General features: G+C 48.1%; 1 protein-coding gene across 5 annotated transcripts in view; it reads left to right on the top strand.

The window, feature by feature from the left end:
• LOC109897150 (glucosidase 2 subunit beta) overlaps nucleotides 1-21616 on the top strand; it is a 293964-nt gene that overhangs the window by 25882 nt on the left and 246466 nt on the right. For all 5 annotated transcript variants that reach the window (XM_031832600.1, XM_031832599.1, XM_031832598.1 and 2 more), the window contains exons 7-8: nucleotides 10671-10743; nucleotides 17988-18066. In XM_031832600.1, the coding sequence (XP_031688460.1) occupies nucleotides 10671-10743; nucleotides 17988-18066 (152 nt within the window). The remainder of the gene's footprint in view (nucleotides 1-10670; nucleotides 10744-17987; nucleotides 18067-21616) is intronic.

Here is a 21616-nt window from a genome sequence, read left to right as displayed (position 1 = left end):
TGAGCTGCCTTAATGCATGTTTTCTAAAGGTCCACATTTGGCCCATCCATGAAGCCAGCAGGACTTGGTTTAAAAGCACATCAAGTGCACTTGACACCTGAGAGCAAGTCCTTGACATTGATTCCATTCTGTTATTGTGACAAAATGCTCATAATATATTATTATCTATACAGTGCCAGTCAACAGTTTGGACACACCTACTCATTCAAGGGTTTAGAACACCTACTCATTCAAGGGTTTAGAACACCTACTCATTCAAGGGTTTAGAACACCTACTCATTCAAGGGTTTAGAACACCTACTCATTCAAGGGTTTAGAACACCTACTCATTCAAGGGTTTAGAACACCTACTCATTCAAGGGTTTAGAACACCTACTCATTCAAGGGTTTAGAACACCTACTCATTCAAGGGTTTAGAACACCTACTCATTCAAGGGTTTAGAACACCTACTCATTCAAGGGTTTAGAACACCTACTCATTCAAGGGTTTAGAACACCTACTCATTCAAGGGTTTAGAACACCTACTCATTCAAGGGTTTAGAACACCTACTCATTCAAGGGTTTAGAACACCTACTCATTCAAGGGTTTAGAACACCTACTCATTCAAGGGTTTAGAACACCTACTCATTCAAGGGTTTAGAACACCTACTCATTCAAGGGTTTAGAACACCTACTCATTCAAGGGTTTAGAACACCTACTCATTCAAGGGTTTAGAACACCTACTCATTCAAGGGTTTAGAACACCTACTCATTCAAGGGTTTAGAACACCTACTCATTCAAGGGTTTAGAACACCTACTCATTCAAGGGTTTAGAACACCTACTCATTCAAGGGTTTAGAACACCTACTCATTCAAGGGTTTAGAACACCTACTCATTCAAGGGTTTAGAACACCTACTCATTCAAGGGTTTAGAACACCTACTCATTCAAGGGTTTAGAACACCTACTCATTCAAGGGTTTTTCTTTATTTGTACTATTTTCTACATTGTAGAATAATAGTGAAGACATCAAAACTATGAAATAAAACATATGGAATCATGTAGTAACCAAAAAAGTGTTAAACAAATCAAAATATATTTTATATTTGAGGTTCTTCAAAGTAGCCACTCTTTTCCTTGATGACAGCTTTGCACACTCTTGGCAGTCTTTAGACCAGTGGTAATCTGTCCTTTGGTCTGATGAGTCCAAATTTGAAATTTTTGGTTCCAACTGCCATGTCTCTGTGAGATGCAGAGTAGGTGAACGGATGATCTCCGCATGTGTGGTTCCCACCTTGAAGCATGGAGGAGGTGTTATGGTGTGGGTGTGCTTTATTTTTCAACAGGACAATGACCCAAAACACACCTCTAGGCTGTGTAAGGGCTATTTGACCAAGGAGAGTGATCTGTATCAGATGACCTGGCCTCCACAATCGTTCCCCCCCCCCGCCTCATGGAAGTCTACCGTGCCCCCCCGTCTCATGGAAGTCTTCCGCCCCCCCCCCCCCCCCGTCTCATGGAAGTCTTCCGTCCGTCCCCCCGTCTCATGGAAGTCTACCGTACCCCCCCGTCTCATGGAAGTCTACCGTGCCCCCCCTGTCTCATGGAAGTCTTCCATTCCCCCCCCCCTGTCTCATGGAAGTCTTCCATTCCCCCCCCCCATCTCATGGAAGTCTCCCCCCGTCCCCGTCTCATGGAAGTCTACCGTGCCCCCCCTGTCTCTTGGAAGTCTCCCCCCCCCCCCCGTCTCATGGAAGTCCCCCCCACCCCCCCGTCTCATGGACGTCTTCCATGCCCCCCCCCGGTCTCATTGACGTCTTCCATGCCCCCCCCCGTCTCATGGAAGTCTACCATCCCCCCCCCCCCCCCCCCCCCCCGTCTCATGGACGTCTTCCGTGCCCCCCCTGTCTCTTGGAAGTCCCCCCCCCCCCCCCCCGTCACATTGACGTCTTCCATGCCCCCCCCCGTCTCATGGATGTCTTCCATCCCCGTCCCCCCCGTCTCATGGAAGTCTTCCGTGCCCCCCCCCCGTCTCATGGACGTCTTCCATGCACCTCCCCCCCCGTCTCATGGACGTCTTCCATGCCCCCCCCCGTCTCATGGACGTCTTCTGTGTCCCCCCACCCGTCTCATGGACGTCTTCCGTGCCCCCCCCGTTTGATGGACGTCTTCCGTGCCCCCCCCCCGTCTCATGGACGTCTTCCGTGCCCCCGCCCCCCCCCCCCCCCGTCTCATGGACGTCTTCCGTGCCCCCCCTGTCTCTTGGAAGTCCCCCCCCCCCCCGTCTCATGGACGTCTTCCATGCCCCCCCCCCCGTCTCATTGACGTCTTCCATGCCCCCCCCCGTCTCATGGATGTCTTCCGTGCCCCCCCCCCGTCTCATGGATGTCTTCCGTGCCCCCCCCCCGTCTCATGGACGTCTTCCGTGTCCCCCCACCCGTCTCATGGACGTCTTCCGTGCCCCCCCCCGTTTGATGGACGTCTTCCGTGCCCCCCCCCCGTCTCATGGACGTCTTCCGTGCCCCCCACTTCTCATGGAAGTCTTCCATGCCCCCCCCCCCCCCCGTCTCATGGACGTCTTCCGTGCCCCCGCCCCCCCCCCCCCCCCCCGTCTCATGGACGTCTTCCGTGCCCCCCCCCCCCCCCCCCGTCTCATGGAAGTCTTCCGTGCCTCCCCCCCGTCTCATGGACGTCTTCCGTGCCCCCCCCCGTCTCATGGAAGTCTTCCGTATTAACCCTGGGAACAAAGAAGCTCCCTGAATGATTTGTTACATGAACTGCAGGTATAGATCTTAAGGGCCCATCTGATGTGTTCCATTCTCAGTCTTCCGTGCCCCCCCCGGCTCATGGACGTCTTCCGTGCCCCCCCCCCCACCCCCCGTCTCATGGACGTCTTCCATGCCCCCCCGTCTCATGGACGTCTTCCATGCCCCCCCCGTCTCATGGACGTCTTCCGTGCCCCCCCCCCCCTGTCTCATGGACGTCTTCCGTCTCCCCCCCCGTCTCATGGAAGTCTACCGTGCCCCCCCCCCCCCGTCTCATGGACATCTTCCATGCCCCCCCCCGTCTCATGGACGTCTTCCGTGCCCCCCCCGTCTCATGGACGTCTTCCGTGCCCCCCCACCCGTCTCATGGACGTCTTCCGTGCCCCCCCCCCGTTTGATGGACGTCTTCCGTGCCCCCCCCCCCCCGTCTCATGGACGTCTTCCGTGCCCCCCACTTCTCATGGAAGTCTTCCGTGCCTCCCCCCCGTCTCATGGACGTCTTCCGTGCCCCCCCCGTCTCATGGAAGTCTTCCGTATTAACCCTGGGAACAAAGAAGCTCCCTGAATGATTTGTTACATGAACTGCAGGTATAGATCTTAAGGGCCCATCTGATGTGTTCCATTCTCTCTCTTCTCTCCCTTTACTTTAAGAGTTCTCGGTGTGCAATCACTACGGTAACGCTCCACGGATGACTGATGGTCTCCATTAGTAAACATAGCGAGCTATATGTGCCGTCTGCCAGGAGAGCCAGTGCCTCCGAACTCGCTTCCCTCACTCCCTCACTCTCCCTTCCACTCTCTCTCTTTTTCTTTATCTCTCTCTGCCTCTCTCCCACTCACTCCCTCCCCTCTCTCTCGCACTCTCACTTCATCCTTCTCTTTCTCTCTCTCTCTCTCTGACTATCTCCCCCCATTGTACGGCTCTGGCTGCTAGAGCTGCAGTGAAAAGGGGGATGAGATTGTCTCCCACAAGATGAGTGGAAGAAAGGATGGAGAGAGCAGAGGGACTGCAGTAGGATGGGATATCAGGATGGAGAGAGCAGAGAGACTGCAGATGGATGGGATATCAGGATGGAGAGAGCAGAGGGACTGCGGATGGGTGGGATATCAGGATGGAGAGAGCAGAGAGACTGCAGATGGGTGGGATATCAGGATGGAGAGAGCAGAGAGACTGCAGATGGGTGGGATAAGCAAGGATGAACAAGTTCTCATTTACAATTGCGACCTGGCCAAGATAAAGCAAAGCAGTTCGACAGATAAAACGACACAGAGTTACACATGGAGTAAAAACAAACATACAGTCAATAATGCAGTATAAACAAGTCTATATACAATGTGAGCAAATGAGGTGAGAAGGGAGGTAAAGGCAAAAAAGGCCATGATGGCAAAGTAAATACAATATAGCAAGTAAAATACTGGAATGGTAGTTTTGCAATGGAAGAATGTGCAAAGTAGAAATAAAAATAATGGGGTGCAAAGGAGCAAAATAAATAAATAAATAAAAATTAAATACAGTTGGGAAAGAGGTAGTTGTTTGGGCTAAATTATAGGTGGTCTATGTACAGGTGCAGTAATCTGTGAGCTGCTCTGACAGTTGGTGCTTAAAGCTAGTGAGGGAGATAAGTGTTTCCAGTTTCAGAGATTTTTGTAGTTCGTTCCAGTCATTGGCAGCAGAGAACTGGAAGGAGAGGCGGCCAAAGAAAGAATTGGTTTTGGGGGTGACTAGAGAGATATACCTGCTGGAGCGTGTGCTACAGGTGGGAGATGCTGTGGTGACCAGCGAGCTAAGATAAGGGGGGACTTTACCTAGCAGGGTCTTGTAGATGACATGGAGCCAGTGGGTTTGGCGACGAGTATGAAGCGAGGAGAGAGCAGAGGGACTGCAGCAGGGTGGGATATCAGGATGGAGAGAGCAGAGAGACTGCAGATGGGTGGAGAATATCAAGCAGCAGGGTGGGATATCAGGATGGAGAGAGCAGAGAGACTGCAGCAGGGTGGGATATCAGGATGGAGAGAGCAGAGAGACTGCAGATGGGTGGGATATCAGGATGGAGAGAGCAGAGAGACTGCAGATGGGTGGGATATCAGGATGGAGAGAGCAGAGAGGCTGCAGCAGGGTGGGATATCAGGATGGAGAGAGCAGAGAGACTGCAGCAGGGTGGGATATCAGGATGGAGAGAGCAGAGAGACTGCAGTAGGGTGGGATATCAGGATAGAGAGAGCAGAGGGACTGCAGTAGGGTGGGATATCAGGATGGAGAGAGCAGAGAGACTGCAGCAGGGTGGTATATCAGGATGGAGAGAGCAGAGAGACTGCAGTAGGGTGGGATATCAGGATGGAGAGAGCAGAGAGACTGCAGCAGGGTGGGATATCAGGATGGAGAGAGCAGAGAGACTGCAGTAGGGTGGAGAATGTCTAGCAGCAGGGTGGGATATCAGGATGGAGAGAGCAGAGAGACTGCAGCAGGGTGGGATATCAGGATGGAGAGAGCAGAGGGACTGCAGATGGGTGGGATATCAGAATGGAGAGAGCAGAGAGACTGCAGATGGGTGGAGAATATCAAGCAGCAGGGTGGGATATCAGAATGGAGAGAGCAGAGAGACTGCAGTAGGGTGGAGAATGTCAAGCAGCAGGGTGGGATATCAGGATGGAGAGAGCAGAGAGACTGCAGTAGGGTGGAGAATGTCAAGCAGCAGGGTGGGATATCAGGATGGAGAGAGCAGAGAGACTGCAGTAGGATGGGATATCAGGATAGAGAGAGCAGACGGACTGCAGATGGGTGGAGAATATCAAGCAGCAGGGTGGGATATCAGGATGGAGAGAGCAGAGAGACTGCAGATGGGTGGAGAATGTCAAGCAGCAGGGTGGGATATCAGGATAGAGAGAGCAGAGAGACTGCAGTAGGGTGGAGAATGTCAAGCAGCAGGGTGGGCTATCAGGATAGAGAGAGCAGAGAGACTGCAGTAGGGTGGAGAATATCAAGCAGCAGGGTGGGATATCAGGATAGAGAGAGCAGAGAGACTGCAGTAGGGTGGAGAATGTCAAGCAGCAGGGTGGGATATCAGGATGGAGAGAGCAGAGAGACTGCAGCAGGGTGGGATATCAGGATGGAGAGAGCAGAGGGACTGCGGATGGGTGGGATATCAGAATGGAGAGAGCAGAGAGACTGCAGATGGGTGGAGAATATCAAGCAGCAGGGTGGGATATCAGGATAGAGAGAGCAGAGAGACTGCAGTAGGATGGGATATCAGGATAGAGAGAGCAGAGAGACTGCAGTAGGGTGGAGAATGTCAAGCAGCAGGGTGGGATATCAGGATGGAGAGAGCAGAGAGACTGCAGTAGGATGGGATATCAGGATAGAGAGAGCAGAGAGACTGCAGCAGGGTGGGATATCAGGATGGAGAGAGCAGAGAGACTGCAGTAGGATGGGATATCAGGATAGAGAGAGCAGACGGACTGCAGATGGGTGGAGAATATCAAGCAGCAGGGTGGGATATCAGGATAGAGAGAGCAGAGAGACTACAGCAGGGTGGGATATCAGGATGGAGAGAGCAGAGGGACTGCGGATGGGTGGGATATCAGGATGGAGAGAGCAGAGAGACTGCAGTAGGGTGGAGAATGTCAAGCAGCAGGGTGGGATATCAATCAATCAAATGCATTTATGAAGCTTTTTTTATTTTTACATTAGCAGATGTCACAAAGTGCTATACAGAAATGCCAGCAGTTGAAACACAGGACATGTCTTTACAAGGACAGATACAGAATATGTTGCGTTTGCAAGAGGACATCACCTCACCATGTTACCATGAACCCATGCAACAGTTGAACACATGGAAAGGTTTTCATGAGATGGGGGGTAAAAGACATATTATTTCCTGACGCTGAAAGCAGTATATGGACCAGGAAGGGCTGCAGTCCTTGATTTGGTTAGCAGTGTTGGTGACAGTGGCTAAGTAAACAAACCCACAACATGGTCGTTGTCCGTAGACTGCTTACACAAATTAGTAATTTTGTAATTTGGGTGAACTGTCACTTTATATTCAGAGTTGACATAAAATGTAGTTTCTTGTTGAATGATTCTTCCTCCTTTTGAGTTTCGTGAACTTTTGGAATCTTTGAACAAAGGTCAGGGGGTGAATTCCACATTCTAATTAGAATCTCTCTCCTTGTAAATTACATTGAATTCAATTCAAATTCCAGGTCAGTCTTTGAATTCAGAGATAATTAAATTCCTCTCAATTCCAATGTTTGGTAAATTCCAAGAATTCAATTCCAAATTCATTATCCTTAACAATTCCACAAATTCCAATTCTAATTAAATTCCCTCAGGCTTTCAGGCTGAACACTGTTTTTGTTCAGATAGCCTAGCTCTACTGGAAATGTAGAAATACAAGTTGAACTGATTTAAAACAAATCCTGCAGCCAATGATACATCATCCATTAAATCCATTTAGTGGGACATGTAAAAATACTGAATTCCCAAAGAAAACATTTAATGTTTTACAATTTCAATAAAAAATAAAAAATACAAACAGACTAATCAATTAAATTCCATAACTTGAAGAATGGTGAAATTTCGAAATGGAACTCAAATAACATTCTCCCACTTCATGAGTGAAATCAAGAATTTAATTTAGAATTTCAAGTTAAATAGGAATTTACCTTAACCCTGGATCTATAAACTGAAGATAAATAGTGTCCAATGCATTCAGTGTTCATATTTTGCTCTGTTAAATATCTAAACACAAGGATTCTTAATGCAGCACACTGTATGGTGAAAAAAATGGCTAATTTCACAATTAGCTTTTCCATAATTAGCCAAATCATGTACAGAAAGCTAATTATGGCGGATGTGTAATTAGCATTATGTAAAGTGCTTCTTTCTACATCTTTGGGGCAATCAGTTTGCCCCTTTTAGATTGAGTCAATGATAAGGGATTGGTTTAGTCGTGAATGGAGGTCAACTTCCCCCCTTTCTTCCCCCATTTCTTCCCCCCTTTCTTGCTCATCTCGTTTCTTGTGATCGGAAAGTGAATGTGGCTCACGTGGTTCGGTGAAGGAGAACGGGAGTGCGGGAGTGTTGCCTTTTTCCAGTGCCTGAAAACTAGGGCGAATGGCGAACAGAGGGGAAATCATGTCATTATGTTGCCGTACAGCACAAAGCGCCCTGATTGCATTCTGGATCCTGACACGTTTTTGTGTTTTATTTTTTATATATATTTTTTTTACAGTAGAACCAAATGTTCTCTCAGCATGACTGACTCATCGCCTGATTGCCCAAGCACTGGGTGAACCCCCCTCCCTCCTCCCCTCAGCCCATCCTCCCTCCCCCTCCCCCCTCCCCTCAGTCCATCCTCCCTCCCCTCCCCTCAGTCCATCCTCCCTCCATCCCCCTCCCCTCAGTCCATCCTCCCTCTCTCCCCTCAGTCCATCCTCCCTCCATCCCCCTCCCCTCAGTCCATCCTCCCTCTCTCCCCTCAGTCCATCCTCCCTCCATCCCCCTCCCCTCAGTCCATCCTCCCTCGCTCCCCTCAGTCCATCCTCCCTCCATCCCCCTCCCCTCAGTCCATCCTCCCTCTCTCCCCTCAGTCCATCCTCCCTCCATCCCCCTCCCCTCAGTCCATCCTCCCTCGCTCCCCTCAGTCCATCCTCCCTCGCTCCCCTCAGTCCATCCTCCCTCCCTCCCCTCAGTCCATCCTCCCTCCCTCCCTCCCTCCCTCCCTCCCTCCCTCCCTCCCTCCCTCCCTCCCTCCCTCCTCCCTCCCTCCCTCCCTCCCTCCCTCCCTCCCTCCCTCCCTCCCTCCCTCCCTCCCTCCCTCCCTCCCTCCCTCCCTCCCTCCCCTCAGTCCATCCTCCCTCCCCTCAGTCCATCCTCCCTCCCTCCCTCCCTCCCCTCAGTGCATCCTCCCTCCCTCCCCACAGTCCATCCATCCTCCCTCCCCTCAGTCCATCCTCCCTCCCTCCCCTCAGTCCATCCATCCTCCCTCCCCTCAGTCCATCCTCCCTCCCTCCCTCCCCCTCCCCTCAATCCATCCCCCCTCCCCTCAGTCCATCCTCCCTCCCCCCCCTCCCCTTAGTCCATCCTCCCTCCCTCCCCTTAGTCCATCCTCCCTCCCTCCCTCCCCTCAGTCCACCCCCCCCCCCTCAGTCATCCTCCCTCCCCCCCTCCCCTCAATCCATCCTCCCTCCCTCCCCTCAGTCCATCCTCCCTCCCTCCCCACAGTCCATCCTCCCTCCTCCCCTCAGTCCTCCCTCCCTCCCTCCCTCCCTCCCTCCCTCCCTCCCTCCCTCCCTCCCTCCCTCCCTCCCTCCCTCCCTCCCTCCCCTCAGTGAAGTTGGCTAGATGTCCTTTGGGTGGTGGACCATTCTTCATACACATGGGAAATTGTTGAGTGTGAAAAACCCAGCAGCATTGCAGTTCTTCACACAATCAAACCAGTGCGCCTGGCACCTACGCCTGGCACCTACTACCAGGACGCCTGGCACCTACTACCAGTACGCCTGGCACCTACTACCAGTACGCCTGGCACCTACTACCAGTACGCCTGGCACCTACTACCAGTACGCCTGGAACCGTACCCCTTTCAAAGGCACTTTAATCTTTTGTCTTGCCCGTTCACCCTCTGAATGGCACACACACACAATCCATGTCTCAATTGTCTCAAGGATTAAAAATCCTTCTTTAACCTGGTCAGTCTATCTTGGAACGAGTTCCAAATGTTTTGTTAACTAATTGTATTTTTTTATTTTATTTGACCTTTATTTAACTTGGCAAGTCAGTTAAGAACAAATTCTTATTTACAATGACGGCCTACCCTGGCCAAACCCGGATGGGCCAATTGTGCCCTGCCCTGTGGGACTCCCAATCACGTCCGGATGTGATACAGCCTAGATTCGAACCAGGGACTGTAGTGACACCTCTTGCACTGAGATGCAGTGCCTTAGACTGCTGTGCCACTCGGGAGCCACGTATATTTGATATAGTTAAAGGGGAATTCCACCACCAAATTGAAATTTGAGTCAAATAGTTTTGTCACTCAGTGACTTATTAACGTTTTCACTGAAGGTGGGATTTCACAGTTCACAACTATGTAGCCTGGAACGTTATCAGGTGATTTCACAGTTCACAACTATGTAGCCTGGAACGTTATCAGGTGATTTCACAGTTCACAACTATGTAGCCTGGAACGTTATCAGGTGATTTCACAGTTCACAACTATGTAGCCTGGAACGTTATCAGGTGATTTCACAGTTCACAACTATGTAGCCTGGAACGTTATCAGGTGATTTCACAGTTCACAACTATGTAGCCTGGAACGTTATCAGGTGATTTCACAGTTCACAACTATGTAGCCTGGAACGTTATCAGGTGATTTCACAGTTCACAACTATGTAGCCTGGAACGTTATCAGGTGATTTCACAGTTCACAACTATGTAGCCTGGAACGTTATCAGGTGATTTCACAGTTCACAACTATGTAGCCTGGAACGTTATCAGGTGATTTCACAGTTCACAACTATGTAGCCTGGAACGTTATCATGTGATTTCACAGTTCACAACTATGTAGCCTGGAACGTTATCAGGTGATTTCACAGTTCACAACTATGTAGCCTGGAACGTTATCAGGTGATTTCACAGTTCACAACTATGTAGCCTGGAACGTTATCAGGTGATTTCACAGTTCACAACTATGTAGCCTGGAATGTTATCAGGTGATTTCACAGTTCACAACTATGTAGCCTGGAACGTTATCAGGTGATTTCACAGTTCACAACTATGTAGCCTGGAACGTTATCAGGTGATTTCACAGTTCACAACTATGTAGCCTGGAACGTTATGAGGTGATTTCACAGTTCACAACTATGTAGCCTGGAACATTATCAGGTGATTTCACAGTAATCCTACATTGTTGTGTTCACAGGTCCCACGAGTCCCTATAGGCCTGAGTCTCCAATCAGCGTTTTCAAAGAGTTGGACAGCAATAGAGATGGAAGGTAAAGAACCTCGTTTTTACATTCACTGTGTATATATATACACTACCAAACATGCAGTGTTACCAAGGTTACTTTCAGTGTTTCCTCTGGAAATTTTTGTAGCAGTGGAGGGGGGAAAAAGTCACAGAGGGGGAGGTTTCCTTTTTTGTGTCTCTGCCGGAGACATTTTATGCACAAAGAGTTCAAAGTTCAATTACATTCTACTACTAACATTCTACTGGCACCGTCTAAAATATCATCTCCATCTCCAGAAATGGGACTAATTAATATATTGGTCAAAATGATGTTAAAATGATTTTAATATGGTGGACCATGCATATAGCCTATGGTCTACAGTATATTAGCAATTTATTTGACCTTCATTTAACTAGGCAAGTCGGTTAAGAACAAATTCTTATTTTCAATGATGGCCTAGGAACAGTGGGGTTAACTGCCTTGTTCAGGGGCAGAACGACAGATTTGTACCTTGTCGCCTCGGGGGTTTGAACTTGCACCCTTCATAAGCATGTTCACCTGTGGCACAAATGATGCTGCGTAGTGTTTTTATAAATATATATTCTGAAGCATGGGGGTTTGCCTATCTGTAAATACGTTGGGCTAATCATAAACTAGATCTCAAATGTGTTGTTTTACTGTTTTAACTAGTTACCATGCATTGATGTTTACTTTAGCATATATACACACACACAGTAGTTTTCTCAATTAGAATCACTGTTCTCAAACGCTTCCTTCAGAATAAACTTTGCATATCTTATCAGGTTGTTAAGATACCTCACCTATCAGGATGATCTTATTTGACTAATATGGTGTTCAAGCCTAGCTAACAAATCATAACTGCCGACCAACTGTATTCAATTTAGATAATATCTTGACTTCGATTCAATGATTGATTTGTACCTCTTTCGTAGCGGTCAGTAAGAAAAATGGTTAACTCATAGGTCTCATTCATCTTGGAATGCGTCTCCTCCTCCCATTCTTTCGTCTCCCAACTCTGTCGGTGAGTGTCATTGGTCTCCATGAACATCCCCTCCTGCTCAACCATCCCACCTTGTGTTGTTTGTGCTCCCTCAGCACCGGAAAGCATTGCCTTGTTTGCGTTGCATAATCTGACGCCTCAAAGGCTTCGACTGACCCGTTTTTGCCCAGCGAGACTTCTAGCTCTCTGCTTTGGGCAGTTTTTAACCTCCTCTGTCTGCTGTGGGCTGTGTTTAACCTCCTCTGTCTGCTGTGGGCAGTGTTTAACCTCCTCTGTCTGTCTGCTGTGGGCTGTGTTTAACCTCCTCTGTCTGTCTGCTGTGGGCAGTGTTTAACCTCCTCTGTCTGTCTGCTGTGGGCAGTGTTTAACCTCCTCTGTCTGCTGTGGGCTGTGTTTAACCTCCTCTGTCTGTCTGCTGTGGGCTGTGTTTAACCTCCTCTGTCTGTCTGCTGTGGGCAGTGTTTAACCTCCTCTGTCTGCTGTGGGCTGTGTTTAACCTCCTCTGTCTGTCTGCTGTGGGCTGTGTTTAACCTCCTCTGTCTGTCTGCTGTGGGCAGTGTTTAACCTCCTCTGTCTGTCTGCCGTGGGCAGTGTTTAACCTCCTCTGTCTGCTGTGGGCAGTGTTTAACCTCCTCTGTCTGTCTGCTGTGGGCAGTGTTTAACCTTCTCAGTCTGCTGTGGGCTGTGTTTAACCTCCTCTGTCTGCTGTGGGCTGTGTTTAACCTCCTCTGTCTGTCTGCTGTGGGCTGTGTTTAACCTCATCTGACTGCTGTGGGCAGTGTGTAACCTTCTCAGTCTGCTGTGGGCTGTGTTTAACCTCCTCTGTCTGTCTGCTGTGGGCTGTGTTTAACCTCCTCTGTCTGCTGTGGGCAGTGTTTAACCTCCTCTGTCTGTCTGCTGTGGGCAGTGTTTAACCTCCTCTGTCTGCTGTGGGCAGTGTTTAAGCTCCTCTGTCTGTCTGCTGTGGGCAGTGTTTAACCTCCTCTCTCTGTCTGCTGTGGGCAGTGTTTAACCTCCTCTGTCTGCTGTGGGCAGTGTTTAACCTCCTCTGTCTGTCTGCTGTGGGCAGTGTTTAACCTCCTCTGTCTGTCTGCTGTGGGCAGTGTTTAACCTCCTCTGTCTGTCTGCTGTGGGCTGTGTTTAACCTCCTCTCTCTGTCTGCTGTGGGCAATGTTTAACCTCCTGTCTGTCTGCTGTGGGCAGTGTTTAACCTCCTCTGTCTGTCTGCTGTGGGCAGTGTTTAACCTCCTCTGTCTGCTGTGGGCAGTGTTTAACCTCCTCTGTCTGTCTGCTGTGGGCAGTGTTTAACCTCCTCTGTCTGCTGTGGGCTGTGTTTAACCTCCTCTGTCTGTCTGCTTTGGGCAGTGTTTAACCTCCTCTGTGGGCTGTGTTTAACCTCCTCTGTCTGTCTGCTGTGGGCTGTGTTTAACCTCCTCTGTCTGCTGTGGGCTGTGTTTAACCTCCTCTGTCTGTCTGCTGTGGGCAGTGTTTAACCTCCTCTGTCTGCTGTGGGCTGTGTTTAACCTCCTCTGTCTGTCTGCTGTGGGCTGTGTTTAACCTCCTCTGTCTGTCTGCTGTGGGCAGTGTTTATCTCCTCTGTCTGCTGTGGGCAGTTTTTAACATCCTCTGACTGCCTGCTGTGGGCTGTGTTTAACCTCCTCTGTCTGTCTGCTGTGGGCTGTGTTTAACCTCCTCTGCCTGCTGTGAGCTGTGTTTAACCTCCTCTGTCTGCTGTGGGCAGTTTTTAACATCCTCTGACTGCCTGCTGTGGGCTGTGTTTAACCTCCTCTGTCTGTCTGCTGTGGGCTGTGTTTAACCTCCTCTGCCTGCTGTGAGCTGTGTTTAACCTCCTCTGTCTGCTGTGGGCTGTGTTTAACCTCCTCTGTCTGTCTGCTGTGGGCTGTGTTTAACCTCCTCTGCCTGCTGTGAGCTGTGTTTAACCTCCTCAGTCTGCTGTGGGCAGTGTTTTTAACCTCCTCTGTCTGTCTGCTGTGGGCTGTGTTTAACCTCCTCTCTCTGTCTGCTGTGGGCTGTGTTTAACCTCCTCTGTCTGCTGTGGGCAGTGTTTAACCTCCTCTGTCTGTCTGCTGTGGGCTGTGTTTAACCTCCTCTGTCTGCTGTGGGCAGTGTTTAACCTCCTCTGTCTGTCTGCTGTGGGCAGTGTGTAACCTCCTCTGTCTGTCTGCTGTGGGCAGTGTTTAACCTCCTCTGTCTGTCTGCTGTGGGCAGTGTTTAACCTCCTCTGTCTGTCTGCTGTGGGCAGTGTTTAACCTCCTCTGTCTGTCTGCTGTGGGCTGTGTTTAACCTCCTCTGTCTGCTGTGGGCTGTGTTTAACCTCCTCTGTCTGTCTGCTGTGGGCAGTGTTTAACCTCCTCTGTCTGTCTGTCTGTCTGCTGTGGGCAGTGTTTAACCTCCTCTGTCTGCTGTGGGCAGTGTTTAACCTCCTCTGTCTGTCTGCTGTGGGCTGTGTTTAACCTCCTCTGTCTGTCTGCTGTGGGCTGTGTTTAACCTCCTCTGTCTGTCTGCTGTGGGCTGTGTTTAACCTCCTCTGTCTGCTTCATGGAGAATGGCTACAGTTTTGCTTCCCAGTGAGATGTTAACATTTCCTCACAGGCTTGCAGAAAAATCTACCGAGTTTCCAATGAGCCTGTTATCTCCCTCACCCCCCCCCCCCCCCACACACACTGCCTCTGAAAGAAATCAATACTGTGCAAGCTAACTAGGCATATTCTCCGGGAGAGGGTGGCCCCGGGATTGTAAACTAAACATGCTATAAAACATATGGCCGCATCAGAAGGAAATGCTTGCGCAGCTTTTTTTTTTTTTATAGCTAGTGGCGCGGTGGTTAATGACTTCCTGAGCCTCTTGATGTTCACCGTTATTCAGCCTGCGTCCGTCCCCTCTCCATCGTTGATGTTCTGGGAGCTCGGCTTAAAACAAACACTAAGCTAAAATATATTCTGCTTGTTTATAAGTCAGATATTTGTTTCCGTCAATCCGTCTTTGGGATTCTGGGCCTGGCTCGAGGGGGGTAGCTCCAACATGCCCCGGTGCCAAGCGCAATTTAGATTGCTTTTGCGCATGATGTACCTGATACTAGCACAGTTTTCTACGTACCGACTCAAAATGCTATTAGTATGCACGTTCTGGACTCTTGTAAAAAAAAAAAATAGGTTGTCTCTTTGTTGCTAATTAGTCACCATGAAACGCTACACTTTTCTTAATCCTTTTGATAGGAATATATCATCATATGCAAATTCAGCGATAATTGCACCCTATTTATAGGCGGATCTCATGTGTGTTATATATTTATTCCGTTATCGTTAATAATCACGATTGTCTTCTTAAGAACTTCGATTCCCCCTCTGAAATAAATAGGAATGTAATAAAATGAAGTCTCAGAAGCCCCCCCCCCCCCCCTCAGCATAAAGGCTCCCTCCAATAGGAAGGCTATAGATTCGTGGATTTGTGGTTTAACCATTTCAAAAAGGGAATCTGAAAGCAGACATCTTTCTTTTGGTAATGCCATATCATATAAGATAAGAAACATGCTTAATTAACTTGGTATTTTTCTTCTTCTTCTTCTTCTAAACGTTGTCTTAGCGTTGTCTTAGCGTTGTCTAAACATGTATCGTAGGCTCCTGGGTGGGTTTCTGCTTCTCTGTGTTATGTTGCCCTAAGCCTTCATAAGTACCACACACACAAACGAGTCCCAGTGCCGACAGCTGGCAGCCCAGTGCAGGATTAACTGGTACCTGTAGTGCTGCTTATAAATAGTGTGTAACAAATGCTATTGGAAACAAACCACGGCACAGCAACGGGTTGTAGTTTTGACCCCCCCCCCCCCTTTGTCTGTGTGTATGTGTGTCGTCTGTGCGTGTTCGTTCACACACGGTCACGTTTTCTCTGATTGAACATAACCTCCCGTAGTCCCCTGCGTTTGGGACTGAGGCCAGATCGCCAGCAGTATATAACCTGATCTACGACACCATACCCTCCATGTTTCCTGTAGTAGATCACCTGACCTGCGTCACTATACCCTCCATGTTTCCTGTAATAGATAACATGACCTACTGTAAGACACTATACCCTCCATGTTTCCTGTAGTAGATAACCCGATCTACGACACTATCCCTCCATGTTTCCTGTAGTAGATAACCTGACCTACGACACTATACCCTCCATGTTTCCTGTAGTAGATCACCTGACCTACGTCACTATACCCTCCATGTTTCCTGTAGTAGATAACCTGACCTACGTTACTATACCCTCCATGTTTCCTGTAGTAGATAACATGACCTACGACACTATACCCTCCATGTTTCCTGTAGTAGATAACATGACCTACTGTAAGACACTATACCCTCCATGTTTCCTGTAGTAGATAACCTGACCTACGTCACTACACCCCCCCATGTTTCCTGTAGTAGATCACCTGACCTACGACACTATACCCTCCATGTTTCCTGTAGTAGATCACCTGATCTACGACACTATCCCTCCATGTTTCCTGTAGTAGATAACCTGACCTACTATCACTATACCCTCCGTGTTTCCTCTAGTAGATAACCTGATCTACTGTAAGACACTATACCCTGTGTAGAAATGATAATGGGCATTTATTATCTCTTATAATCCAGATTGCTAACAGCTAACAGTCACTCAAATGAAATCTAGACAGTCAAGGAGCAAATTTTAGCGAATTTTTGGCGGCGTGGAAATACAACACATTTTAAGTACGGTGGCTCTCTGGACCTCGGCGAAGACCCAAATGAGGCCCCGAGGCAAAATGAGTTTGACACCCCTGCCCCTGAAACAGTGTAGACACCTGGCAGAGGGAGAGCTAAGTGTTCACTCAAGAGAGGGTTGTGTGTGTCTGTGAGTGAGTGAAAGACTGAGAGATTGTTTAAATGAGTGAGTGCGTGGCTTTGTGCCCTCTGAAAGATACATATCACTCACTGTTAGGAGTTTCATGTGTGGCCATGGAATGCATCAGCAATAGACTTTCAAAATGTTTTCTCCTTCTAGTGGCAACCTCACATTTACTAAAGCTGCACAAAGGGGTTGCAACAACTGACTTTGAAATTGGAGAGACATGCACTCTTTCAGGTAGCCTCCTCTCTCCTTTATCCAATGGCCATCTCTTAGTGGAGGCCTTGACATGGAGAGTTGATCAAAGGTTGGGATGCTGTGAAGAGAGAGAGTGGGATAATCACCCTGCGCCACTGTAGAGTATAACAGAGAGCTCCACTCCAAGCTAGACACCCACCTCTTCTCCAACCAGAGTAAGAGAATCACACACAGGAATCTGGCTCTGTAGCTTTCCCTCCATCTATTCCACAGTATCTGTGTCTGTTTGGAATTGTCAATCAGTACTGTATCAATGCACATAATACTAGATCCCCATCTCGATGTCTCCCATCTTCCATCTCGATGTCTCCCATCTTCCATCTCGATGTCTCCCATCTTCCATCTCGATGTCTCCCATCTTCCATCTCGATGTCTCCCATCTTCCATCTCGATGTCTCCCATCTTCCATCTCGATGTCTCCCATCTTCCATCTCGATGTCTCCCATCTTCCATCCTGCATTCTTTCTTATTTTCTTCCCTTTTTTCCTTTCATTCTTTATTTCTCTCTTTCTTTACTTTTCATCTCCCTCCCTCCCTCCCTCCCTCCCTCCCTCCCTCCCTCCCTCCCTCCCTCCCTCCCTCCCTCCCTCCCTCCCTCCCTCCCTCCCTCCCTCCCTCCCTCCCTCCCTCCCTCCCTCCCTCCCTCACTCACTCACTCACTCACTCACTCACTCACTCACTCCCTCCCTCCCTCCCTCACTCACTCACTCACTCACTCACTCACTCACTCACTCACTCCTTTCCTTCCCTCCTTCCCTTCCTTCCCTCCTTTCCTTCCTTCCTTCCTTCCTTCCTTCCTTCCTTCCTTCCTTCCTTCCTTCCTTCCTTCCTTCCTTCCTTCCTTCCCTTCTTCCCTTCCTTCCTTCCTTCCCTTCTTCCCTTCCTTCCTTCCTTCCCTCTCTCCCTTCTTTCCTTCCTTCCCTCTCTCTCTCCCTTCCTTCCTTTCCTCCTTCCCTTCCTTCCTTCCCTCCTTCTTTCCTTCCTTCCCTCTCTCCCTTCTTTCCTTCCTTCCCTCTCTCCCTTCCTTCCTTCCTTCCCTCTCTCCCTTCTTTCCTTCCCTCTCTCCCTTCTTTCCTTCCTGCCCCCCTCCCTCATTGTTTTTAACCCCTTTTCTCCCCTGTTTGTTTGCCTGCCACAGTATTACCGTGGATGAAGTCCAGGCGAAACTCTCTCCCGTCCAGGATGAGGAGCATGCTCTATCTGAGGATGAAGCTGTGGTATGTTGAAACTGTATTAAACATCTCACTGATGTTATAGGAGTTTGATGTTAGAAATACTTTGGGTCCTCAAGCGTATTTTTTGTTGTTGTTCTAGCCCAGCACTAATCAAAGGCTTTGGTGATTAGTTGATTAGTGGAATCAGCTAGTGCTGGGCTAGAAAATAGGTGAATAAGTTGAATCAGGCGTGTTAACGCTGGGCCAGAACAAAATGTGGCACCCCAGGGGCTCAATAAAAATAGCTAGTCTCTTCCTCAATATTTCAAACACAAAGCAGATATCCCAGCCTAATCATTGGTTTCCCGGGTTCCATTGTCAAAATCTCCCTCGCTATTCGACAAGTACTCTCACCACAGGGTCTATCCACACTCATTTGAATTCATAGGCATACAGTTTCCAACAAGGATTTTCCTTCAACCGTGATGTGTGAGAATGCCGCTGTCTGTTCCACTTTAAACTGTGAGCGCACCAAGAGCAGATATCAAAGTAAAGTAAACAAAATACCTGAATCTCCCTTTTCTTTCAATGCTAATTGGTATGCGAGAGGGCCTGCCGGTGTCCCTAGAGTGGGTAGTGTGGTAGATTTAGACTTGGCTAGTATATAGACACACACTGTGAACAGGCTCTCACGTCCACCAAAATGCACCAATCATGCAACATCAATATTGTATATCTCAATATGCACCAGTCATACATCATCCATATTGTATATCTCAAAATGCTTATAGGGGAGGATTACCCAAGGTTTCTTATCATGCAGTATGCAATTATCGACGTGTGAGTGTGTGCTCTTGTGTGGGTGCGTGTCTCTGTGTGCGTGTGAGACTTATTTGTGTCTTATGTTCCCGAGAAGTGCCTCCTAATCAGGTTCGTGTCCAAGTTAGCTTTATGTAACAAGACTCAGTTGACACAATGCTAGTTAGCTTTATGTAACAAGACTCAGTTGACACAATGCTAGTTAGCTTTATGTAACAAGACTCAGTTGACACAAAGCTAGTTAGCTTTACGTAACAAGACTCAGTTGACACAATGCTAGTTAGCTTTATGTAACAAGACTCAGTTGACACAATGCTAGTTAGCTTTATGTAACAAGACTCAGTTGACACAAAGCTAGTTAGCTTTACGTAACAAGACTCAGTTGACACAAAGCTAGTTAGCTTTATGTAACAAGACTCAGTTGACACAAAGCTAGTTAGCTTTACGTAACAAGACTCAGTTGACACAAAGCTAGTTAGCTTTACGTAACAAGACTCAGTTGACACAAAGCTAGTTAGCTTTACGTAACGAGACTCAGTTGACACAAAGCTAGTTAGCTTTACGTAACAAGACTCAGTTCACACAATGCTAGTTAGCTTTATGTAACAAGACTCAGTTGACACAAAGCTAGTTAGCTTTATGTAACAAGACTCAGTTGACACAATGCTAGTTAGCTTTATGTAACAAGACTCAGTTGACACAAAGCTAGTTAGCTTTATGTAACGAGACTCAGTTGACACAAAGCTAGTTAGCTTTACGTAACAAGACTCAGTTGACACAAAGCTACTTTAGATGCATTTAAATGCAAAGGAATTCAGTATCAGTAAGCAGCATTCTGATTGGACAGCCGTACCAAGCTAATCTCCAGGGTCTACTGATGTTGCGTGGCATTCTGAACCATGTAGCCTAAACCCCAAAAAATACCAAGTTCTTCCCTCACAAGCGACATTAAAGGGCCAGAATGGGAAACCACTGGCTGTTTGTTATTTATAGCTGGTGAGGACACAGGAAGGCAATCCTAATTAATTCACATACATTTGAAGTGAGTGAATGAATATGAATATGCATGAATATGCATGAATATGAAAGTGTGCACTTATCCAATCAAACGATGATCAAGCCCGGCGAATTAAACAGTTTGCCAAGGACAGTAGTTAATGGGCAATTTACATTAGAACGAGGCAGCAGCCGCGTGAAGACGTCGACGCCCTACAAGGAGCTGTGTTTTTGTTTTTTTTGTTCTGCATTTTGCTCTGATTGGCAGCAACATTTGTCTCTCATTCAACCTGTCGTTATCAGTAACCCCGTGACATTCTCCCCACAAAGAAGTGGTTTACGTCGGCCATTTTTTAAATAAATTTTTTACATTAAGTGAGACTGCTTACGCTCCTAATACATGAACGTGTTCACTCTTTCCCAAGGCGTAGAAACCCCCCCCCCCATTGTTCAGGTTGATAACATAGGCCTCCGAGTTGAGTTCCCAGTCGTGTTGAGAGCTGTTGTATTTGAGAGATGGTCTGTTATTGTACCGTCCAAAGACTTCCATTACTCTGGTCAGAAGGACGTCAGGAGAAATTGGGCTGTAGTTTTAGATTTCTCACACTTCCCCCACTTCCTGTCATTTCCACTTAATTTTTGATTTGGGTCCTCCCTTGTTTTCCACCCTTGGCTCCTCCCTCGTTTCCTCTCTTGACCCCTCCCTCGTTACCTCTCTTGACTCCTCCCTCGTTTCCTCTCTCGTTTCCTCCCTCATTTCCTCTCTTGTCTCCTGCCTCATTTCCTCTCTCATTTCCTCCCTCATTTCCTCTCATGTCTCCTCCCTCGTTTCCTTTCTCGTTTCCTCTCTCGCTCCTCCCTCGATTCCTCTCTCGTTTCCTCCCTCGTTTCCTCTCATGTCTCCTCCATCATTTCCTCTCTCGCCTACTCCCTCGTTTCCTCTCTCATCTACTACCTCGTTTCCTCATCTCATCTCCTCCCTCGATTCCTCCCTCTCTCTACTTTCTCTGAAAAAAGCTTTGGGCACCGCCAGAAAATTCAGTTTCCACTTCAGTGGTCCAGATCATTCAAGAACAGAGAGTACCTCAAAAACTATTTGCTGATCAAAGGAAGCGTTCCTCTCTGTAAGGGAAAGCAGGACTTTAGACAGTGGCATTAGGCAATGCTATGAGAAGAGAAGGCTTTACACTGCGTTCATTGTTTTTAGTTGAGGAATAGTTTGTATAATTCGTAGGTAAAAAGTGATTCATTTGAAAAGGGAGGGTCTCGTAATCCATTGTGTGTTATCTACATACGGTTCAATGAACACAAAACGACACTGGCATGCATATTATCCACGCTCATGTCCATATTGTCTCAATACCTCATCAGAAATCCACTATATGGACAAGTATGCATTTTGAAGTCTCTTCTCTGGTATCCTTTTTCTGCTGTCGGAAACCCTCTTGGTTGTCTCCATCAGAAATCAAACATGGACACCACATACCCAGAGTCGTTCGCGTGTGACTTGTTGCTCGGATGTGATGAAGAGAAGCAGAGTTGAGCTGGGGAGATTGATTGCAGTCTCCTTGGTGATGGACCTCCAGGCCTCAAAATGAGAGACATTTCACCCTCTCCTCCTTCAAACTTGGACTCACCTAACCCTTACACCCTTCATAGGGAATGAGAGGTCTCACCACAGATTAGGTTTCTATAACAAAACAAAAAAAAAGAAGACGGAGAGAAAAAAAATCCTGCTGAAAAAGAAATCCGTCTTAGGTGAGAGAAAGGAAAAAGCCATCCCTCTTCACCCTCCATT

The sequence above is a fragment of the Oncorhynchus kisutch genome, linkage group LG9 (genome assembly GCF_002021735.2).
Source record: "Oncorhynchus kisutch isolate 150728-3 linkage group LG9, Okis_V2, whole genome shotgun sequence".
NCBI classification, from domain to species: Eukaryota; Metazoa; Chordata; class Actinopteri; order Salmoniformes; family Salmonidae; genus Oncorhynchus; species Oncorhynchus kisutch.
Note: the sequence above shows the minus strand (reverse complement) of the source record. Positions and strands in the feature narration are given on the sequence as shown.